At 39.7% G+C, this 22,206-nt stretch overlaps 1 protein-coding gene across 1 annotated transcript in view; it reads right to left on the bottom strand.

The window, feature by feature from the left end:
- The window catches only part of EGFR (epidermal growth factor receptor), a 224,879-nt gene that overhangs the window by 66,713 nt on the left and 135,960 nt on the right, over positions 1–22,206 (bottom strand). Inside the window, exon 2 of the mRNA XM_075586763.1 lies at positions 550–707. Coding sequence (XP_075442878.1) covers positions 550–707 — 158 coding nt within the window. The remainder of the gene's footprint in view (positions 1–549; positions 708–22,206) is intronic.

The raw sequence follows: 22,206 nt of genomic DNA, 5'->3' as shown, positions 1-22,206 counted from the left end.
CACCTTTTTACCCACCATAACTTAAATAATAATAATTCACATATTCACATATTCACATATTCACATATTCACATATTCACATATTCACATATTCACATATTCACATATTCACATATTCACATAATACAAGTAAGTAAAACAATTACTTTAAGTGTAAAGAAATCATTTCAAAGGAGGCAAATTACATACCTACATAGGGCTGGATCTTTAAGTATAAACACGCAATTGATATGTTGCTTATTACATTTGTGTGTTTCTGATTTTGTACTTTTATGCTTTAAATTAAAAAAATGTATATACAGTATTCATTTTTTTTCTACTAGCAATTTATTTAAGGATTTATAGGGAGGAGGTTGGGATACAGAAAAAAAAGAGGGTTTTTGGGAGGGAAACATTCATGAGCTTTTGGTATATGCAGCAGGAGCACCTCTAGAGATGGCAGGGTAATCAATCAAAATCCCTGGATAGTTATGATGGCAGAGGGTGTAGTTCACTAAGTATATATTCATTGTTTAATGTTGCATGGTGGTACTGTACTTATTACACTACCTTTAGAAATGAGGTGTCATGATTCAGCTCATGATGGAGGTAGGTGACCTCCAGATTCCCCAGCACAATCTCACAGGCATTGTACATCCGCTGAAGGCTGTTGTAATGTTCATCTGCTGATCCCAGCTGAGTGAATTTGTTGTTGGTACCAAGGCAGACTGTAAGAGAAAAATGGAAAGTAAGCAACAGTTCCTACACAAGGGTAAATGATCTCAATAACAGAGTACGTATTCGTGCATTTTCCTTTACCCAAAACTTAATTTTAAAAAAAAATAGCCAGTGATTGGGAATTTACCAACAAATAGACTTTAATATAATTGCCCAATAATATATTTTTTTCTTAGACAGGCCGGTACATAGAATTAATTTTGCAGACACAATTCCTGCACCATAGTGATTACAATTAATACTGGTTCCTGAGACATAGGGACACATTTCTAAACCAGAGCTACTGTAACCCATAAGGCCCCTTACAGCCTACACGAACATGACTTGACCTGACACTTGGAACTGAATCAGGTTCCCTTCAAATTACGTCAAATTCCCCCATTCTCGGGGCAGATTTGTTTTTACACAAGGAATGTCCCTATGTTATATTTAACATGAGTTTATGACCCAGATTCACTAAACTCTGTTAAACTGGGGCTAAGACGTGGTAAATAAAACATGTGTTAAATCAAGCATTGGGATAGACTGAATTAAGATGTGGTCAGTTAATTACAATTGGATTATTGTTTGTTTTTCATGTATGATTGGGCGACATTTTGCAAGTGTTTTTAACACAATTCATTCACCCCTTTGGTGCTAGTGAGACTTCTTAGGCTCTCCTTCATATGGCCTACGTAGCCTCACTGGCAGTCAAGGGGTTCATTGCCATTTTATATCTATTGCAATGTATGGTTTCATATTATTTGTTTATGCTATGTGTGGTTTTTTTTGTATATTGCATTTGTTCCCTGGGGTGGGTTGTTAGGCCCTCCGGGAAGAGAAAGGTGGCGGTTAACCCCATGTGTACCATAGTGCCAAGCAATGGCTTGCTAGCCTCTTGGGCATGCAAGAGGGTAGGTAGTCTAATGTTACAGTGGATATCTGGTCATTTGGGCTACGAAGGGGTAATACGTTAAAATGTTGTTTCATGTTTAGGTCGAATATTTGTTTAATTTATTTCAGGTTGGTTTGGGTAATTCCGCCCACAATATATGTATATAATGACTATTATATTCATAGGCCTGATAGGTCTAACGCCAGTCTGGGCAAGGTGATAAAAACGTGCACTAAGTTTAGGCGGTAACCCAATATCTCCAGAGTTTAGAGGGTAGCATTAAATTGGCGTTAATAACTATTTTGTATCATACTTTTCCATGGTTTTCTGACTAATTGAACTCACACAATAAAATGTGCTTTGTTTTATGTCATGACATGTTCAAGAATTACCCACTAAGAGTAATGCATCGTTTCTTTCAATGGTCAAATATTTCTTTCCTCATCAGAGTTTAGGGAGTCTAGCCAAAGTGTGGCGCTTTATCAACTGCTCTGTAATGAGGAAAATTACTTCTAGCAACGTCCTCAAAGACAAGCTGACCATCCATAGGGAGAGGGAGTGGCTCAGTGAGAAAAGACACTGACTGACACTGAGATTGCTGCAGTGGGAGCCTGGTTCAATTCCCGGTGTCAGCTCCTTGTGACCTTGGGCAAGTCACTTTATCTCCCTGTGCCTCAGGCACCAAAAACATAGATTGTAAGCTCTACGGGGCAGGGACCTGTGCCTGCAAAATGTCTCTGTAAAGCGCTGCGTAGAATTAGCAGCGCTATACAAGAACATGCTATTATTATTATTATCAATATAGACAGCTCTGGGATGTAACGAGTCTTTCTTTATATGAAGAGCACAAATATAATATTAGGAAATATTTCTTGAACTAGGGTGTTACAGATGCACAGAATGGTACCGGTAAACACAAGTCCAATTCCACTAAGCCAAACTCAAAAACAGACACATATTTATGTCAGACACTGTTTAGAAAGGACGATGCAGATAAATAATATAACACAAATTAGAACAGTCCCAAAAAATCCCAGAAGTAGCTCAGGCTTTTGGACGTTTAGGGAAAACTTGAAATGGTAAAACAAAATTTCTCCCCAAATTATATAGGATTAGCCTTGAGGCAAAAAGAAACCCAAAGCATTGGGCTGTTTAAGCACTTTATGTGGTGATGTACATTGATTTGGCGTAAACCATATAATATTAGGCGGTGCTCAGCGGAAACTGAGAAGCTCTGAATAAGGGGTGTTGGAGGAAGAGAGTAATGTGAGTAAGAAAGAAGCAGAACAGGAAGCTCCAGGGAAGATTAGTTGGGCTCCATCTGTATGTACACTATCTGCCTCTCAAAGCTGCTCAGTAGTCTGCATGGGTGTACACTACCCACCTGTCACTGCTTCTTCTTAGAGAAAATGTATTTGACAATAGTCCCAACACACTGAGCTTTGCCAGGTTTTTCATGCTAATTTTGTGTGGTAGCCAACAAAACATTTAGAACAATAATTACTAAGCAATGCAAAGCCATGGGGAACCTTAAGGCCCATTCTTGCTAAGCGGTGTAAAGGATAGGGTATACGTGTGCAGGGCACTGTAAAGGAACAATGTACACTGCCATTTTGTTTTGCCAATTTTTTTAACATACGATTGAAGCAGGCAGTTTCCCCAGCTGACACCCATAAATTTCAGCTCCAGGTACCTCCTGCTTCGAGAGATACTTACCTGCAAAGGGGGTGCTGGTATCTCCTGCAAGTTTCAAGCTCCCGCATCACGTGGGCCAACAGGAAGCCGAACCTGATGATGTCACGGCTTCCTATTGGCCCGCAGGATGCAGATGCTTTGAAAAGCTGCCATTACATGATCCCTGCTAGCCGAGTGGAGTCCCCTACGGTGGTAAGTATCTCTGGAAGCAGGGGGTCCCTACGTTAAAAAAAATTATACAAGATTGCCCACTTGGATTGCCTTTTTAAGGCACATTCACTTATTTCAAACAGCATGGGTTTCTACAGTTTATTGGATCTACGAAGAGGTCAGAGGGAATAACAGGAAGGAATATGGCTCAGAACCAGCAGTAAGTGATTGGCAACATTTTAGTCTGTAAACGGGTGTAAGTTTGTATTTATACTTGTTATTGCTATTCTATTACTGCATGCTAATTTTACAGTTAAAATAAGCTGGCCCATAACTCGCAAAGCTCTAAACATCACTACTACATCCACTTACTGTTCTAGTACAAAAGGTCAGACAGGAAGAAAGCCTGCGAGGCAGATACACTAAGTAGGATATTATCAAAACGAACAGGGCATGTTAAGCAAATTATTTAATTACAAGCGTGACATGATGGAACACAAACCGTATTGCTAACAACGGCCTTTCCTGTTTTTCACTAAATGGACTTTATTATTAAGCTCACTATTAGGCAGTGGTTTCAAAAAACAACTGTAATATCATGTTTACAGTTATGAAAGAAGTAAAAAAAAAAAGACCCTTTATCCGATCAAATGCAAATGTTAAATTATTGTCAGATTAGTTTTAGAGACATAAAAAACTGTAAACATGTGTATCATACTGAGCTCTTGCCATACAGAAGGAAACACATTTTACCCATTTTACCCAAAGGGAGATTTTAGCCTGGTTCTTTGGACAATATGTCACATATGTTAACAAACAACAACTGAGGAGTCATTAACATTGCAACTCCTGTTGAAGTGAGATGGTTGAGCTCTTGGAAAAAGGATCTTTTAAATTCTAGAAAATATAAGATCTTGCATCTACCAGAGACAATGTGATAAGGAAAACCTCTTCAAACATGTATGTATCAAGGTAAAAAAAAAAACAGCTTAAAGTAATGTACATATTTTTATTTTATTTTAATGTGTACAGCAGAAATACATACAGGAAGCTTTTAAATCCACCTAATTACACTAACAAAGCAGATTGGCCGTAAATGAGGTTTGTGTCACCTCTGACCTGGTGGAGATTGAGGCTACTGTATGTAGAGGTAAATACATGGCGAATACAGCTTCAGTATCTGATGCATCCCAGTGTAATATGTGTGTGGCTTCCCTAACTCCTCCCACTAGCAACCAAATTGCAAACACAGCATGCAAAATGGGCATACACAGTAGTATCTTGATGCATTGACGCTAAGAAAAATAAGAACAAGATGAAAATCTCTTAGCTTCTATTTCATGTGAAGCTTCCTCTGATACATAGACCCTTTGGAATATTCAAAATAATCTTTAGAATGTGCAGAACAATAGATAGAACCTGAAAAACATCCATTAGAATATGGATAGAAGCCTTTATTACATACAGAACATGTTTTAGCATGCTCACAATATCAATTAAAGAGACATTATTCTTATATACAATAAACCCTAAGGACCTGATTAAATAAGCTAGATATTAGAGATGTGCAAACGTCATCAAATATGATTCGCAACATTGTTCACAAATTTATTTCACACATTTTGTTTGCAAATGGTCACATTGCTTTACATATTGCTAGAATGTGACTACCATTGTTGCCAAATTCTGGCAAAAAGTGGTCTATAAAGGGTCACATTACCTCAATGTAGGGCCATGTGTCCTGAAACTATTTTTGTATGTGGCAAAATGTAAGATTTTCACGAAATTTGACTTCTGGGGAAAAAGGGCAAATTTCACCAGGTTTACAAACATCTGCAAACATTTTGCACATCGCTAATAGGTATTGTTATAAAAGGAGAAATGACTCAAGGGATCTGAATGTGAAGGTAAACTCAGAAAATCAACAACATGCTTAGCATTGGTATTAGGAGAATTTCCCCGTGATATGTAAGCAGGATGAAGTTTACAAAGCAAAACCTGCAACAGGGCCAACTGAACAGAGGGCAGAGGGGGTAGAATCTTGAATAATTCAGACAGCCAGTTCTTTTTTTCTTCTAATCATCGTTCATACCTGTCAGGGAGAGGGCGATCTTTGATCCCTTGATTGTTAAACAGAAAGAAAAGGTAATCGAATGACAGGCATGACAAAGGCCAATATATTATTTATCTGTGTGGTCTCCAGTTGTGCCATTTGCCTGCACAGTGAGCTGTAACTTAAGAGCACTACAGGTGCTGTTGACTACCTGTTAATAATTGTTTATATACAGTATGTAAGTATATCAGACCATCCCACAAGTAATGTATCTTAATTTCTCCCTCCTATCCTTGGATAAATCACAACTAGTTAGTCTAGTGTCAGCAGGAACAAGTGGAGATTAACATTGTTTATAAAGTGAATAGTAGATTTCCTATATCCCAGGGTTCTTAAACCAGGTTTCCAAGGGGGCCAGATCAAAAAATGAATGATGAATAGAAGGGCCCCAAGAGTATTGTGATGTCATTTAGGATACCTTACTTTTACAGACATATGAATGCTTGCAACATCTTTAAGCACAATACATCGTAACATCTGTACCATATCTATGTTCATTAGCTTAAAAGTAGAGATGGATGAATGTATCACAATTTGAGCTACAAATTCTTTGCTAGTTTCGGAGAAAATTGATATTTGCAGGTGGATAGTTACAAATTTGGGTGAATAGTCCTGAAAACGCTATTATTTTCCCTCCACGTGAATGTCATAACATGTCCAGACCGTGAAATAGGAGCTGAGAGGGAAAGGGAAGAGAGCGAGAGGAAGCGAGCAATTGGGCCAAAAATAGGCCTCTCTCTCCTTCTTCTTCAAAATCCATATTTCAGGACCTGGAACTTCTGGGCCAATTGAATGTCACCACATTTGCAAACACATTGCATGTGCGGTGGCAGCTGGTGGTATTGCACTTGAATGAAGCAAGGCCAATGTCACTTTTTAGACCCAAGCCGTTTATATCCGTGGCTGCGAAGTAACACCACATTTGCAACAAAATCGAATGTTGGCAAAAAAATGTGCCAATCTCTACTTAAAAGTCAGTTTCAGTGACAACAAAATTGCATTTACAATAGCTGCCTGAGCTACGTCAATGTGATTAGCAAAAGCAGAAATTCCAAGGGCTACTTCACTGGCCACCTTTGTCCCACAGGCTACAAGATGACTAGCCCTGCTATATCGTATAGGGCTTTCCTTTGGGATCTTTCAGAGTTTCATTTGTCAACAGAATAAACTGTACAGTTATTCTCTGAAAAAAGAATGTATCACCTCTGAATTCAGAATTGAATCTTTCACTTCTAGGAGAATCGCACATCAGCAAGGAGAATTAGGAATACAGTTCAAGCCGGTGTCATTTAATACTCCAAGTGATTTTTGGGGAAATCTATGTATCTCTATGCCATCTTACCCCCCCTCCCTCCCCCCACCCCCTCCACCCCCCAATTGCAAAAAAAAATATTATCAATTCTTTCTGCCCTCGGCTTATTAGCTGCCATGTAAATTGGGCAGCAGAAATGTGTAATGGATTTGCTTAACCCACAAATTGGTGTATGAATACCCATGATGTATGTATGCGTGTCCAGAGTTATTGAATTGACAGGTGCTAAATGAAGAGATGCAGGAGAAAAGATGGAGTGTTGCAAGAGTCTGACTTTGCAAGGACTGCGGGTAAATATATTGGATGGCAAAGTTTCACAAAAACAAAAGCAGACCTTCTGTTTCCCATTGTGTTAATCCATGGGAAAAAAACTTATTTCAATATCTCGCAGATAAACAGTCATAAAGCTTCTCTCATATAAATGAAGCCTGACAGGATTTGAACCTCTAGGCTATGAGAATACCTTAGGTAAGTATGACAGAGCTTCTTCAGTCCCCATGTCTTTTTTGGAAGGACTGTACAATAAATGTTGTCTCAATCAAAAGCAGGTTCTACATCAAATAGAAGACAATACTTTGCAGTGTTTAGACTTGGCTCAAAAGTTCTTTGTTCTAAAGCGACGCTTACAGTGTACAATATGTTTATATTCTGTTGGCCAAAGTTTGGTCGGTTGCCAAAACGAATTAAAGTAGCAGGTTATATTTAAGTAGATAAATTCTTTCCCCCCTCCTACCCTCTCTCACAGCACCACAAAAAAATGCTTGCTGCTTCTATCCTTTATCTTTACAATGGGAAAACAACTGACTTAGGGGCTTATGCAGAGAGGTACTGCTTAAATTCGCCGCAGGATTGGAATTTATTGTTGTGCTATGCAGGGTACTCCGGTAGCGCGGTGTGTCTGAAATTGCTAATTAGGCGAGTTTCACTTGGCGTGAAACTCGCCATTCAGACCCGCGCGGTATTTGCCAACAATACAGCCAACTTTTGTTGGCGGGCAAAATTTCCCCTTAACGCGCCATTTAGTAGCTCCGATTGGCGCGTTCATGCGCATCGGAGCTACTGGAATCATGCGTCTTTTAACAGTGGCGAACTCACGCTTCTCGCCACCCGTCTGGCGAATTTGACTAGTCCCTCCAAGTTCTCACCACTAACTCTTTGAATGCGGACATTTTTGCCGCAAACCTGCCGAATTTCACCTTACCGTACCTCTCTGCATAAGCCCCTCCGAGTGATGTCATAGCATTTACTGCGGTATATGCTAACTTGCCATATCTGTAATCTATCGTCATTTCTTTTTGCTTGTTTCTAAGGCCCATAATATAGAGGGCGTGCTTGCGTTGCCGTGCGCACACGGCACTTATAGTTGGCTGTGGTTAGCCAGCCATTGTATGCTAGGGCCGCGCGTTCACGGCAATGAGCGTGGAGCCGGCCGACAGGGGGGAAGATTCAGAAAAGTATGTATTTGCATCTCTACCGCCGCTGTAATGTATGTATGTGTGTGTGTATATGTATGTATGTATGTATGTTTGTATATATATATATATATATATATATATATATATATATCAACGTTGCACAATAAAAATACTTTTTATTCATACTGTACAACATGCCTTTTTTTAAATATATTTTTTAATAAATTATTAAGTCACACAATCTATACACAAACATATACACACACACACACACACACACACACACACACACACACACACACACACACACACACACACACACACACACACACACACACACACACACACACACACACACACACACACACATATATATACACACACACACATACACACACACACACACACAGTTACCCAGTGACACACACAAACACACTGTACCTTCCAAGACTGTCGCTCACAGCAGCATGGACTAGTACACACAAAAAGTGTGCGTCATGTGCGGTTGCCCCCACTATATTACGGGCCTAAGAGACGTTCATGTCAAACTTTTATTATTTACTTGTGTCCATTTTACTGGAAATATCAGGCAGTTTTTTTGTCTGCCTGCAGCCTTGGCTTTAGTTATCCCATACAGAAGTAGCTGCCTTGAAATGTATTGTGTGTGGGCCGCTGTGCCAGCATTCTTAGAGAAATCTAATCGTTATTTTAGTTTTTTGAGTTTTTTTTTTAAAACGATTAAGTACTGGGAAGTCCCAAGAGCATAATTAAACTAAATATCACTATACATACATTAGCTGTATATTTCAGTGCAGTGAAGAGACACACCATATGAACTGTTATTTACATATTTTTGTTTTGTGAGACTTGTTCCACAATCCTTAATGCCAAGGAGATTGGATAGGATTCGCTGGAAAAAGCCAATGTTTTCCATCTTTTTTAACTTTTAGGCATAACATGCAATACTGTGTTGACTCTACGTTTAAAGGGAATTCATAATAGAATGTGTGCCTTGCTCAGCCACAAATGCGTGTATTGCACAGCTGCTGGGATGACACAGGAAGTTTACAGATGATAGTGTGTACAAAGAGGCTCGTTTTTGATTTGGCATTTCTAAAGTAGCAGACTCACAGCTGGAAGGGACCTATTCTTTTCAACATCTCACTGCCAGAAGAGCCCCCAAAGCATTTTTTTGGCAGCATCTCTGACAGTGAAGGGACGAATAGTATTAAGATAAATAATTCCTTTTTGTTGGTGGTTGGTAGAGATGGGAAAATTATTCTTTAGCGGCCCCCCTGGCCATAGGCGGGGGGGGGTTTAATGACCAGTGAGCCTTCCCCTCACTGGCCCGCCCCCACACCTCCCTCTCCACCCAGGATAGGAGTTTCCAGGGGGCCTATGTAAGGCCAGGCTGGCGGGCAGCACGTTACACGTGGGTACAGGGCGGGGAGAGAGGGGATCCACCTGGCGGCCTCCCTGGTCAAGTGATTTGAACTGGTAATGTAGCTGCTTTCTCTGGGTCAGCTCTTTCAATACTAAAATTCTCTTCTGCGAGATGTTCCATCTATTACAACACCCCCATTTATTCTTGTCTTTCTACAGCTAAAACATATGAAGCCTACAATTTTGCCAATTGGCTAATTCAGATAAGGAAGTGAAATAGTTATTAAAATAGTTGTTAAAGGTAATTCCCAATTTAGTTTGCAAATTCCATTTCAGTTTTAGATCTTGTGTTGTTGCTATATAGTGTACTTCAATCATTTTTCATCTGTAGTTTTCACCACAAGCAATTCAAGCTCTTCACTTGATTTTTGTAGCCAAGAAGTCCAAACACAATCAGCCAGAATTTTTTTTTGAAATTATAATAATAATTTAAATTATCTAGAAAAGCTACTGTATACTATTTAATGTAGAATAATAAAATGAATTACCATGTCAAAAGTGGCAATAGATAAAAAAAAAAAAAAAGGCTACAAAAGAGTGACATTATCTGCTTATTTTATGCATTTGCATTTGTCATTATTATAATAATATTTCTAAGCTTTAGCATGTCTTAAAGCAGCAATCTTTGGTAGTGTACCATGATTTTTTAGCAATCTTAGCTCTTGTGTGATCACCCAACATCAGGGGACCGCTTTCTTCCAGTGGCCACCAGAGTCAAGGGAGGCTCACAATGGCGGGTAATGGAAAGGCCATGACATCACCAGAAAATAATGTCACAGCTATTTATTAGTGACTCTGGTACTCATGATTGTAGTATTTTTATGACAAAACTGGCACACACAAAATTACAAATATCTCCTGAACCAGGGATTCTGCAGATATCAGGGCCAGCCGATCACTAATAGCCACCGTAGGACCCGGTTCAGGTAAAAAAAAAAATAACACAAGCAGCTTGGATTGCTGTTTTAACTCCCGATCATTTGAGTGGAAGTTAGGGTAAGATACAGCATAGCCCCTCTGGATAATATGCGCCATGTCAGTACTGTAGTTTATTGACATAGACAATGCTAAGTTGACACAGAGTACTTTTTCCATTGGCTGCTAGCAGACAGCATAGTAATTTGACTCCCCTATTGGCCAAAACAGCTGTATACAATATTTGAAACGTTGTTTTACTCCTATGTATTAAAGGGCCATGCATGTACCCCAGGTGGCCAATGGATGCAGCATTACATAGTTACACTGAGTGACTATATTGAAAAAAGTCATACTGTATGTGCATCGAGTTCAACCTATGTTACACTTAGAGGATGATGATACTCATCCTATACTGATCCAGAGGAAGGCAAACAAAAAACCCTAGTGAAACATTATCCTATTACAGTATATCTCATAAGGGGAAAAATAATTCCTTCCTGACTCCAGTAATAGCAATCAGTATCTCCCTGGACCAACATCCTCCCTACGTTCATCTATTAGAAAAATGCTGTATGGTATTTCTAGAGGCATAAGACATTTATTATGCAGTTTCCATTTAATAAAAATGACCACTTTCCATTAAGAAGTATTTTTGTAATGCATTTGCAGTTACATTTGCTATAAAATACTATTGTATACCAAAATTATTTCATACTTAAAAACTGTAAATTCTTCATTATCGGAGGTGCATTTGCTTATATTTGAGGAACAACAACAACACACATACTATATAGATCTAATTTTATTGTACTAATTCAATTAATTCACTTTTTATTAAAGACATATAATCTATTTTGGGACTAAGGGTCAAGGCAAAGAAAGGTTTTTATGCAGTGCATAATTTTCTGCCTGTGTCTGTGTCAATTGTAAAAAAAAACAACATATTTATATTTCACTGAACGCATATAAATGATATATTACACCAGGAAGAATTTTGACACTGACACAAGAGTAAACAATTATGGGCGAAACCACAAAGATTGATATCTCTGAATCATTATATGTGCATACAAACCTGTAACAAGAGATGGGGGAATTTTTCACTAGAATTTTTTTTGGCATTTTCTAACGTTCTAACTGTCTTTAAAAAAAAGTTTCAATTGTCTGAAATATCTCAATTCTGAAAATAAAAGTTGCAAAAAAAAAAAAGTTAAAAAAAAACTTCAAAGAATAACAAACATTCCGAAAAAAGGCATAATTCTTTGGCAATCTTGTTTTTTTTACTAGAAGTATTCAGGTTAAAAGTGCAAATAAACTTTTTGTGAATTTTCAATTTTTTTTTTAAAAATTACGAAATAAAAAAAAAAGAAACAGTGATTTATTTGCAGTTAAAGTTTACCCATCTCTATCTGTAATGCCTCCTATGCGCACTCTCACATTGCAAGTAGAATCGCAAGGGGATAAAAAGTAGCCGAGCCTGCTTTTCTTAGCTTCAATGTACGTCCAAAATGACACAGATCCCCATGTGCCATTCTGTGAGTCGGAAGTAGTATGGTCGCGTGTGTTTCCTATCTCTGCATCTTAAACACATTAACTAAAAAAATGGTGTTACTGTCCTACCTTCTGCATCTCTCTATAAACAGATACTATGCTTAGAAAGCTTGACCAGAGAGAGGGGAAAGTTGAATATCTGCATAGGATCCTTTGTAGTATGCAGTATAGAGATTTAAGTTAAGAAAATAATATAACATTTGACAAATTGGGGAAGAAACTTAGTGAAAGTTATTAAAAACCTCTCTTTAGAAAGTGAAATGCAACTTTTGTGCTTTTCATGACAAGTATAATTGCTCTTTCATAGGTACAATCCTATCCAAATGCAGAAAACTTGGAGAATGTGAGACTTCTCCGTTGCCGTCGGCAGTTTCGAGCTTGTGCTGATCCAAGCCCTAGCATGTGTCAGGGCCTGGGCAAAACAATATCTAGAAGGCATAAACACTCTACTTAATCAGCTACCTGTCTGCGTTGGCACATAAGTAGCTATGCAAGTCAAACAGAATCTAAAGGCCTTTGATGTATACACTATGTGAGATCAAATACAGCAACAAAAGACGCATCCCAAAGTGCTGCAATTCCCATAAAGCACCATGCATGGGGAATTTAACTCCATTTCCAGGGACGAGTCCTTGATAAATATGCATAGTGACATTGTGTCCATTTTCAAAAGAACCATGATAAATATACACAGGAACTTTGTGTGCCTTTTATTTCCAAAAGGGCAGGGACCTTGGTAAATACTGATAAGTGTAGGACATGAGGAGTTGTGGCATAATCATTTACTAGTGCATTCAGTGGGTTCAGTTTATGCACAATTGGACAGTGCCTTTCCAATAGCAATGATACCATTGCTCTGTTACTTCTGCGTCATGCAAGAATCCCACCCCAAATGTTGCTGCGTTGCGTCTTTGAATCTACAGCCATTTGCATCTTCCTGCAAATTCGGGCATAATATTGCCACTGATCATGATCATTACATTGTCCAAAGTTGTAACTTGTCACCAAGCTTTTAACTTCCCCCATGGTTTACTTAACCACAATAGACAAGTCCACAATTTAAGCACTTAAATAGTTTCCAGCATGTTACACAGGAGACATCTTCAGCTTCTTGTTCCATATTTTCTCTGCTATTTTCTTTTGATCAAACAGTGCATTCTTCCTCTGATGCAGCGTATTGTCTGAGGTCAAGTGGTGAATCCACTAGACGAGCTGTTTTATTTCTGGTCATTCCAACCCTTTTGTTACATTAACCACAACTGGCTACACATGCTTAACCATTCTCATATCTTCAGCGCAAAAGGTTGTTTGAAAGCAGAGTTCGCATCTTGCAAAACCTATCGTGAACTGATGGAAAAATGTAAGTGGAATGCAAATTACTTTTTTTTACATGCATTAAAAAAAATATTGTCTGTAAAAGTAGCCAATGAAAGCCTGATATGGGTTACAAAGTGCTTGCAATTTCCCTTTTCAGACACACCAGGTCCTTTGTATTACCACAACAGCACATAAAAACAGCTCACATCACCGTAACAATGACTGGAACCTGCTCTACTCACCTTAAACCATAGTACTGCTGCTCGATATGTGTTGTGCTCATACTGTGGCACAACTAATCAAAAGGTTAAACACATAATTTACTGCATCCTACAGTCTAGTCCAGTGTTTTTCAACATGGGTTGCTAGGACCACTTGGGTTACCCAGGCAGCCCTAAAGGGTTCCCTGCAATTTCCAGGTCATTTGAAAACTGTATCAAACACAATAATTTACAAGGCATCTGATCTCAGACGCGCTATTAGGGAGGGTTGGGGGTCCTTACAATGCATCTGATCTCAGACGCGCCATTAGAGAGGGTTGGGGGTCCTTACAATGCATCTGATCTCAGACACACTATTGGTTTTTCCTTACAATACATCTGATCTCAGGCGCGCTATTAGAGAGGATTGGGGTTCCGCATAATTTAACAATATAATTATAAAGTTCCTTAACAAAAAAAAGGATGAACACCACCGGCTTAGTCTACCAGATTATTAAGAATATATATATATATATATATCATGTATGTTCAAATCCAATATTAGATGTTCAAATATGTGCGAAAATCGTAATTTTAAAAATGGTGTTTATTTAGATGCTCCCAGGGGCAGGGAATCCTATCTCCCAATATTAAAATAGCAATTCCGACTGGGATCTTTTAAAAAAAAATGTTTTCATCTTACTTGAACCAGGGAGTCCCCATGAGCTCATCGGTGGTTTCTGGGCGTCTGGGGACTCCCTGGTCCCAGAGATATTGGACACAAAAAAAGACAATTATGGTAACGGATTATAAACATGGCCATGGGGCGTGAATCAATATAAATTCACAATGTCATCACCCAATCACCTCGCAGCCTTTAAATTAAGCGCTGCAAAAGCCCTGACCCCGGCAGCCATATTGTTTCCCCAATTTTCCCAGGGCACAAATAAATAAAACAGCTGACGGTTTTTAAATGTCACATCAAAAAAAATATTTGACCCCACTATTTCTCTAAAATAGAAAACTACTGGAAGATTTGACAGGGAAAAAACATGAAAAGGAGAAAAGTAAAGCAGGTTGTCCAAAAACACATTAACATGTTTAGATTAGCAAGATGCCTAAAGTAGTATAATTTGTATCTGTGATTCATTTCCCTCCCTCCTACCCACCTTTTCATTTCCTGTTGCATCACTACCTGATTACCAGACGTCAATGGGGGTCGTAATGTGATGAATAACCCCCCTTAGTGCAGGTGGGGCAACGACTCATTGCACATCTGTGTCAGGTGTGTTGAATTTGCAAAGTTCATTTCCAAATGTAAACATTATAAAGCCATTACGAGACCTAGCAGACGTGCCTATCAACATAGCATGATATTACGTGCATTTCTATATCTTGTGCTCTTGTGCAATCCGAGCTCTGCAGAGAGGATCAACGCTACATTTTGCCGTTCTCCCACCTTCCTCTGTAAGGTTCATCTCCCAATGTTCTATACCTGTCACTCTTTTATGTTAAACATTAACCTTTGTTAACCTTCCTGCCTTTCTCCAAGAAGAGCAAATATTTATATATATATAAAAAAAACATACCTCCTGAGATAGTCAAAATGCAAATATTGGCACAGGAAAGAAAAGAAGGCCCTGTAGCTCTTTATACTAATGCGTAATTGCTTAAATAGAAGTACAAACACATATACTTCCTATGTCTTATAATCAGAATCCTATTATGAAATGTATTCGAAGATTCAAAGCTTTGAGGATATTCCTATGACATATGGATATATTCTTGTTTCAGGTAAAGGGTGCATAGCTTTAAATCACAATTTATTGGAAACCCTGACTAAATAAATGCCAAAAGTATGATATGTTCCATCGTTTGTAGCTTCTGCAAAAGGTTTAGTGCAGAGTTACGATAGCAGTTTTTGTCTTGTGGACTATATATTCTTAGCAGTACTGATACAGTTTAATAAACAAACATGCCAACATATAGGTGATTTGGTTCTAAAAATAAGTTTGGGGATTTTATTTTAAATATGAGGAAAAACACTCAAAATGTCAACCATTAAACTAAATCTAAACACATGGAGAAAAAAACAACAACACAAAATTAATCCAAGGATAAGGCTTTCTTGAGTTTTGACTTTGATTGCACTCGGACTTGGAAATTTGGCCCAAATCGAATACATTCAAATTCAAATTTTGAACACGTGTATGTGCCCATCCTTAATAATTGTATACATGCTTTGAAAACTTTCGTATGCCTCAAGTCTGGAGTGTGTCTAAAGTAACAAGCAACACGGGAGACTGTGGAATTAAGATACAGTCAGTGGCGGAACTACCATATATGAAGCTGGTTCGTCCGCTCTAGAGCCCACCTCCATTAGAGGCCCATCCTCCATGCGCTGGAATGATGTTCCAGCACCTATTTTAGCACACCATGGTCTCTAGATGTGGTGCAGGGCCTTACCAGGAAGCAGCAGCGGTGGAGGAAGCCCACCCACCTGGATGAGCTCCCCATGTCGCTAACACTGCAGTCGCACCACAGATAGGGCCCCCCATTGATTTCAAAAATCCTTACGAATGAAATGACCTGGTGTAAAATCTCCCACCAGGAGTAAGAAACTGGCAGCCAAATCTTCAGCCAACAGAAAGCCACAACATCGTTGGTCACGGCTTCCTATGGATGTCTCTTTAAATCACCTTTCAAAACCTGGTAGGAAAATCAGTAACTTCACCACTAAGGCTAAGGCCCCGCTCCCAGAGTCAGCGCACCCGCACTGCAGACAGGCGGTGCGCTGACATACACAGACCGCGATATGCGGTCTGTAGGGAGAGGGAGCCGGAGCGGGAGCCGGAGCGGGAGGTGGGCGGGAGTGGGAGGATTGACAGGGAGGGGGGGCGTGGCTTGAGCGGAGGGACCCGCTACTCTCCCCCCCCCTCCCTCCACGGACTCGGGCTGGAGCTGGAGCTGCTGAGGGTAAGTTTAAACACACACACACGCAGGCACTCATACATACACACACACACACACACACACACAGGCAGGCAGGCACTAACGCACTCATACACACAAACACACACGCGCGCACACACAGGCAGGCACTCACGCACTCATACACACACACACACAGACAGAGGCAGGCACTCATACACACACACACAGACAGAGGCAGGCACTCACGCACTCAGGCACACACATACACACACAGACAGGCACGCACGCACTCAGACACACACACAGAATGGCACTCACCTGCTTTCACTCCACACTCCTCCCCACTCCCCGAAGCCTCTCCTCCTCCCGAAGCCTCCCCTCCCCATTGGCTCACAGCCACACCACGTGACGCATCAACGATAGGAAACACCATTCTCTTGTGTCTCCTAGCGGCTGACGCGCCACAGCGTGTAGTGCTCTGTGCCGCCAGGGGGGACCGGGACCGGCTCGCGAGGATTGTCCTGCTGGTGGGGAACTCGCGACTTGGCCGCCCGCGCCAACGAGCGCAGCGGGACCGAGGCCTAAGTCTATCAGATACCAGGGAATCCCAGTACCTGAACACAGCACAGTTCAACTCTGGAGGACCCACTTTCAAAGCTGTAAACAAAAAGTGGGGTTAGATAAGGGGGATTGCTGCTTTAAAATATATGGATAAACATATACATCAAACTTATTAAACTGTATGATTTCAACAGACATAAAAGTTTAATAGAGGACAACATTGAACTCCAATAGGAAGTGGCAGGTCAGCTATTGAGTTCTATTCTCCTTAACATAACAGTTCAGCCGAGCAGAATAGAATTTATGGCTTAAATGGTTAGTGTAATAAGGAAGTGTATTCCACTGTGGGATATTAATGCACAGAAATCTGTGACAGGGCCTACAGCTATAACGAGTTAGGGAAGTTCGGAGCATTCAGGGTTTACATGTGGGAAAATAATTCTGCTGTCTGTGCTGCAATGCCACAAACTCTCAAAACATATGTCTGATATAAAACAAATCACATTTCAGACATGGAAATAGCTCTTGATCTCTAGTTGCTTAATTGCTTTTTATTGGTTGCTGTTGAAAACTAAGATCTGCATTGTGTTCAAAGATTTATAGCCCGTGAGAGTTATTTCAGTGGGTTTAACCTGTGTTCTGCACTTTGTACAACGAGAAAATTAATTCTGTTATAAAAGGGCCATGCATGTTTTTAGTAGTAGTTATGGTAGCTGTTGTATCATACTTTAACTGCTCCTGGTTACATCTTAAATGTTTTTAAACAGGCATTCCAAGTTGCACTTTAAAAAAAAATAATATATATATATATATATATATATATATATATATATACAGTATATATATATATTTTTGTGTTAATATATGCAGTCTTTGATTACCTTAATTGAAAACTAATTACCTAATTTGCCAATTAATTCGTTCTCCTTTGATCGATTAGCAAAGGTCCTGCTTCCCAGGGTTCACTTAATGTCTGCCTTTCAGTTTCAATCAATCCTTCAGTCAGTGTAATTCAGCAGTTACAATGTATCCTTATATTACCAAGGTAACATTATCTATTGTTACAGTTCACAGCTCAAATGGATGGGAAATTTGGCAACACATTATCATAAACAGGAAAGTGTTGCAAAGATCTTGCACAGCTGGGGGGGTGGGCAAAAGCCTGCTATAGAAATCAAAGGATGCTCAGTATATTAAAACTCATTAAAAATGGCATTAAGAGTTTAATTTAAAAAAAATAATACAAACATTTAGTAAATAGTATCTAATACTACAGTACTGATTTATTTAAAAAACACACACGTAAGACATTGCTTGGATTTCTCATTTAAGAAAGATACAGAGAAGCAAAGTATTTTGATTTATATATATTTCAAATTCCTAAAAGAAACGTCAAAGTAGAAGAAGATACAATATCTGATAAATGAAAAGATCACTGTATATAAATACACATTGGTTTGTTAAAATGTAACATGAATGAATGAATTGCTGTATTTTCAAACGATTTGCATTTATTCACACCACACTGAAATATTACTTCCTACGAACAATAGCAATAGAAAGCAAAATGGTCATTCTCACAAAAACAGTAGTATTCCCCCTCATGATAGTTCTCTGCAGCATTTCCAGGTGGCTGTAGGATAGATGGAGGTTGCACTACAGCCATTGCTTAAAATTGCCTTTGTGCCTTTTTTGCTTATCGATGCACTTGCTCTGTCTGTCTTCTGCTTCCAGCACTGAACATAACAGCAAAGTGACCTCCTTCTCTTTCTCATTCAGCACTTCTGACACAACATAATGATTTTGTGGGTTTAAAAAAAGAAGCAAAGTATTAGCATCAGAAAGACAAACTTTTTAATAATGTGCAACAGCCATATTGTGGAGCGCAGCTTCTAATTAGTTCATCAGACGACAACTCCACGTGCCTCTCAAATAGGGATCTCCTCTACATCCATTTATTAATAACACTGATCAATACAAGGGACTTTCTATTAGTTATATTATGCTGTGCAATGTACATATCTACAAAATCCACCAAACCCTTTTAGGCTCCATTAAAGAGTATAGGACGCCGATGCAAGAAATCAATTAAACAGACGCCAAATCAGTGAGTTGACAGGTCTGCCTCCAGGCTAGTTGGTTATCGTTTCAGGTTGCTGAGCAGTGAGGGAGTATTCCCAATAGAATAATTGTTTGTTCTTGTATAGCGCTGCTAGTTTTACGTAGCGCTTCACAGAGATATTCTGCAGACACAGGTCCCTGCCCCATGGAGCTTAAAATCTATGTTTTTTTTGTGCCTGAGGCCCAAGCTCACAAGGAGCCGACACCAGGATTTGAACCAGAATCAAACTCAGTGCCAGTGTCTTTTCTCACTGAGCCACTCATTCAGCCCTAGAATGAAAGTTTCAGGCACGGTGTTGCTCTGTATTGTTTGGCCATTCAATGTGCAGTACAGTATATATATAGACATAGATATACTACTGAGCATCCTTTTACAATGTAGCATGCTTATTTTGAGATGGGTAAAATAGCTCTATCTTTAAGTCAGCGATGCTGCTTTAATTAATGCCCACACTTTGCTATGTTTTAAAGTCTTAACTACTATGCTATGTCAGGGCCAAAATCTGCTGACTAAGATGTGGTCTGCACAGCCTCAAAAATTATGACTGCTGTGAAACATAGCTGATGGCATCCTGAAGCCAAAACCACATCATTTCTAAAGGGAGAAGTCAAAACTGAACGCCTGCTGCAGAAGAAAATAATTTAAGAGTGATGTGAATAATTGGCTATATCCTTTAATATAAAATGAGAGACTCCTGAAGGGCTTACAATGTAATTTGCTCTTATAGGGTGATGGAGGGTGATGGAGGACAGCTGATAACTTTTACTAATTTACTGAACAGTTATAGGGCCATATTCTCTAAGCAGTGCTCTGCTACAAGACACCTTCTGGCACTAGAAGACATTCAAGTTAATGGGACGCACGGTGAATTTCGGTGCCAGAAAGTGGCTGAAGGTGGGAGTGTGGGTGTGCAGATACAGTAAAGTAAACAGCTTATTAAAAGATTATATTACGTCAATCACATGTCCTCACAATTTGTACCAGATATGATGTCAGAGGGGCCAAACATGCTTTAAGAGCCTTTGGCACTGAAGAGGCAAACTAAAACTCTTACTTCTCTTGAATGCATCATGGATTAACCACAGTTCTTATCCTCTTATTCCAGTACTATTTCCTGCATCAATCCTTCTGCATTCCTATCTGTAGAGCAGGGGTGCTCAACTCCAGTCCTCAAGTCCCCCCAACAGGTCAGGTTTTTATGGATATTCGGCTTCAGTGGACTGAGTCACTGATTAAGCCACCTGCACTTGCGCTGGGATATCCTTAAAACCTGAACCGTTGGGGGGTCTTGAGGACTGGAGTTGAGCACCCTTGCTCTAGGAGACCCGCAGCTGATATATTCCTCTGTTCATCATACAGTAGCATTTGATTGCAATGTGACCCAAGACAATGAATAAAGTTAATGTTGCATGTCCTATGCCCGTATTCAATACGTGGTGAAGCAGCTTCAACGTCCCAGAAAATATTGGACTCCCATTCATTTGAATGGAGCTGAACTCTTCTCCAACACTGGGAAGTGGCTTCATGTCATATTGAATGGCAGCCAGAGAGAAGTTCTACAGTCAGTGGCTCGCAAGCACTGAAATTGACAGCAACCCTATTATTCTCAATACCATTGAGATACCAAGCTATTGTCTCCTGATTTCTCCACGAGGTAAGACCTGTGCTCTTTTTTTCATGGCGTGTTTAAAAAAGTAACGCTTGCTGCTTTAACGCGGAAGCTGTCCTCTGCCAGTTTCTCAGTCCATTCTTTCTCTTTGAGTATGAAAAGAAAAGAACACAGGGAAGTTGTGGAATCCCAGGAAACTGCCTGAACTTTCAAGGAGACCTGTCAACTAAGAGAGGAAGTTATATGCAAAGGGTGACGAGATGTCAAAGCAGAACCTAGGATCAACATGATGCCGTAGCAACTAAGGGCCTTATTCTATACAGTCCAAAGCGGCTGTACAGGCTGTTTTCAGATGAATTCTCCGTCAAAGTCAATGGGGAGTTTCTCCCCAAAACATCCTTAAGGGCCACTTTGGACTATGTAGACATACCCTCTAAATCTGTATTCTAATATTGGATTTGAACATAGGAAATTTAAACCCAATAAAATATTCCAGGAAGTGCAGGATTGGGACCTTCCCTCCAGGGTTTGTTATAAACTAGTTTGCCCCTTAGTGTTTGACTAAAATTTGAGACGTTTTTATACATGTTTTCTATACATTTAACGCAGGCATGGTACTGAAACATTAAAAACGGCGAAATAAATCCCAGACATGTCTCCTTAAAGCAGCAATACCGCCAAATGTGCCTATTGTGTTACGGTATTGGACTGGGAAGTGGGGATGGGTGTTCTCCTGACTTGAAGTTTGTGACTCAGTTGGTTTCCAGTTATAGTTACTGTTGCTCTCTCTGGCTCAATAGGATGATACTGTGGCTTCATATTGGCCAGGGGGACCTGCTAGAGTTATCAAACATAATTTCTCTTCAGGGAACCTTAACACCAGTAACTATCTTATGAACGTAAGGTTCCGGAGCAAAAAACAACGGGGTTCATTACATTTTCCGAGCAAAGTTGAACTTCGGATATATTATTTTGTATAAGGGATTCTATGTAGCAAAAACCTAATGATGAGCAAAGTACTGTAAGGAAACTATACAGTGGCGTATGTACTGTATGTGTGTGGAATTGTGTGTGTGTACGTTGGGGGATTGTGTGTGTACTGTATGTGGGGGGAATTGTGTGTGTTTTTTTGGACGTGTGTGTGTATGTGGGGGGGAATTGTGTGTGTATGTGGGGGGTAGGGGGGTGAAGCATGAGGGGGGGTGCTTGCAATGAGGTGTCAGAGGGGTGGGGGGTGCTCACAAGGCCACTGATATGGGGCCCTGGTAGAAACTC

Source organism: Ascaphus truei, chromosome 2, assembly GCF_040206685.1.
Source record: "Ascaphus truei isolate aAscTru1 chromosome 2, aAscTru1.hap1, whole genome shotgun sequence".
NCBI classification, from domain to species: domain Eukaryota; kingdom Metazoa; phylum Chordata; class Amphibia; order Anura; family Ascaphidae; genus Ascaphus; species Ascaphus truei.
Note: the sequence above shows the minus strand (reverse complement) of the source record. Positions and strands in the feature narration are given on the sequence as shown.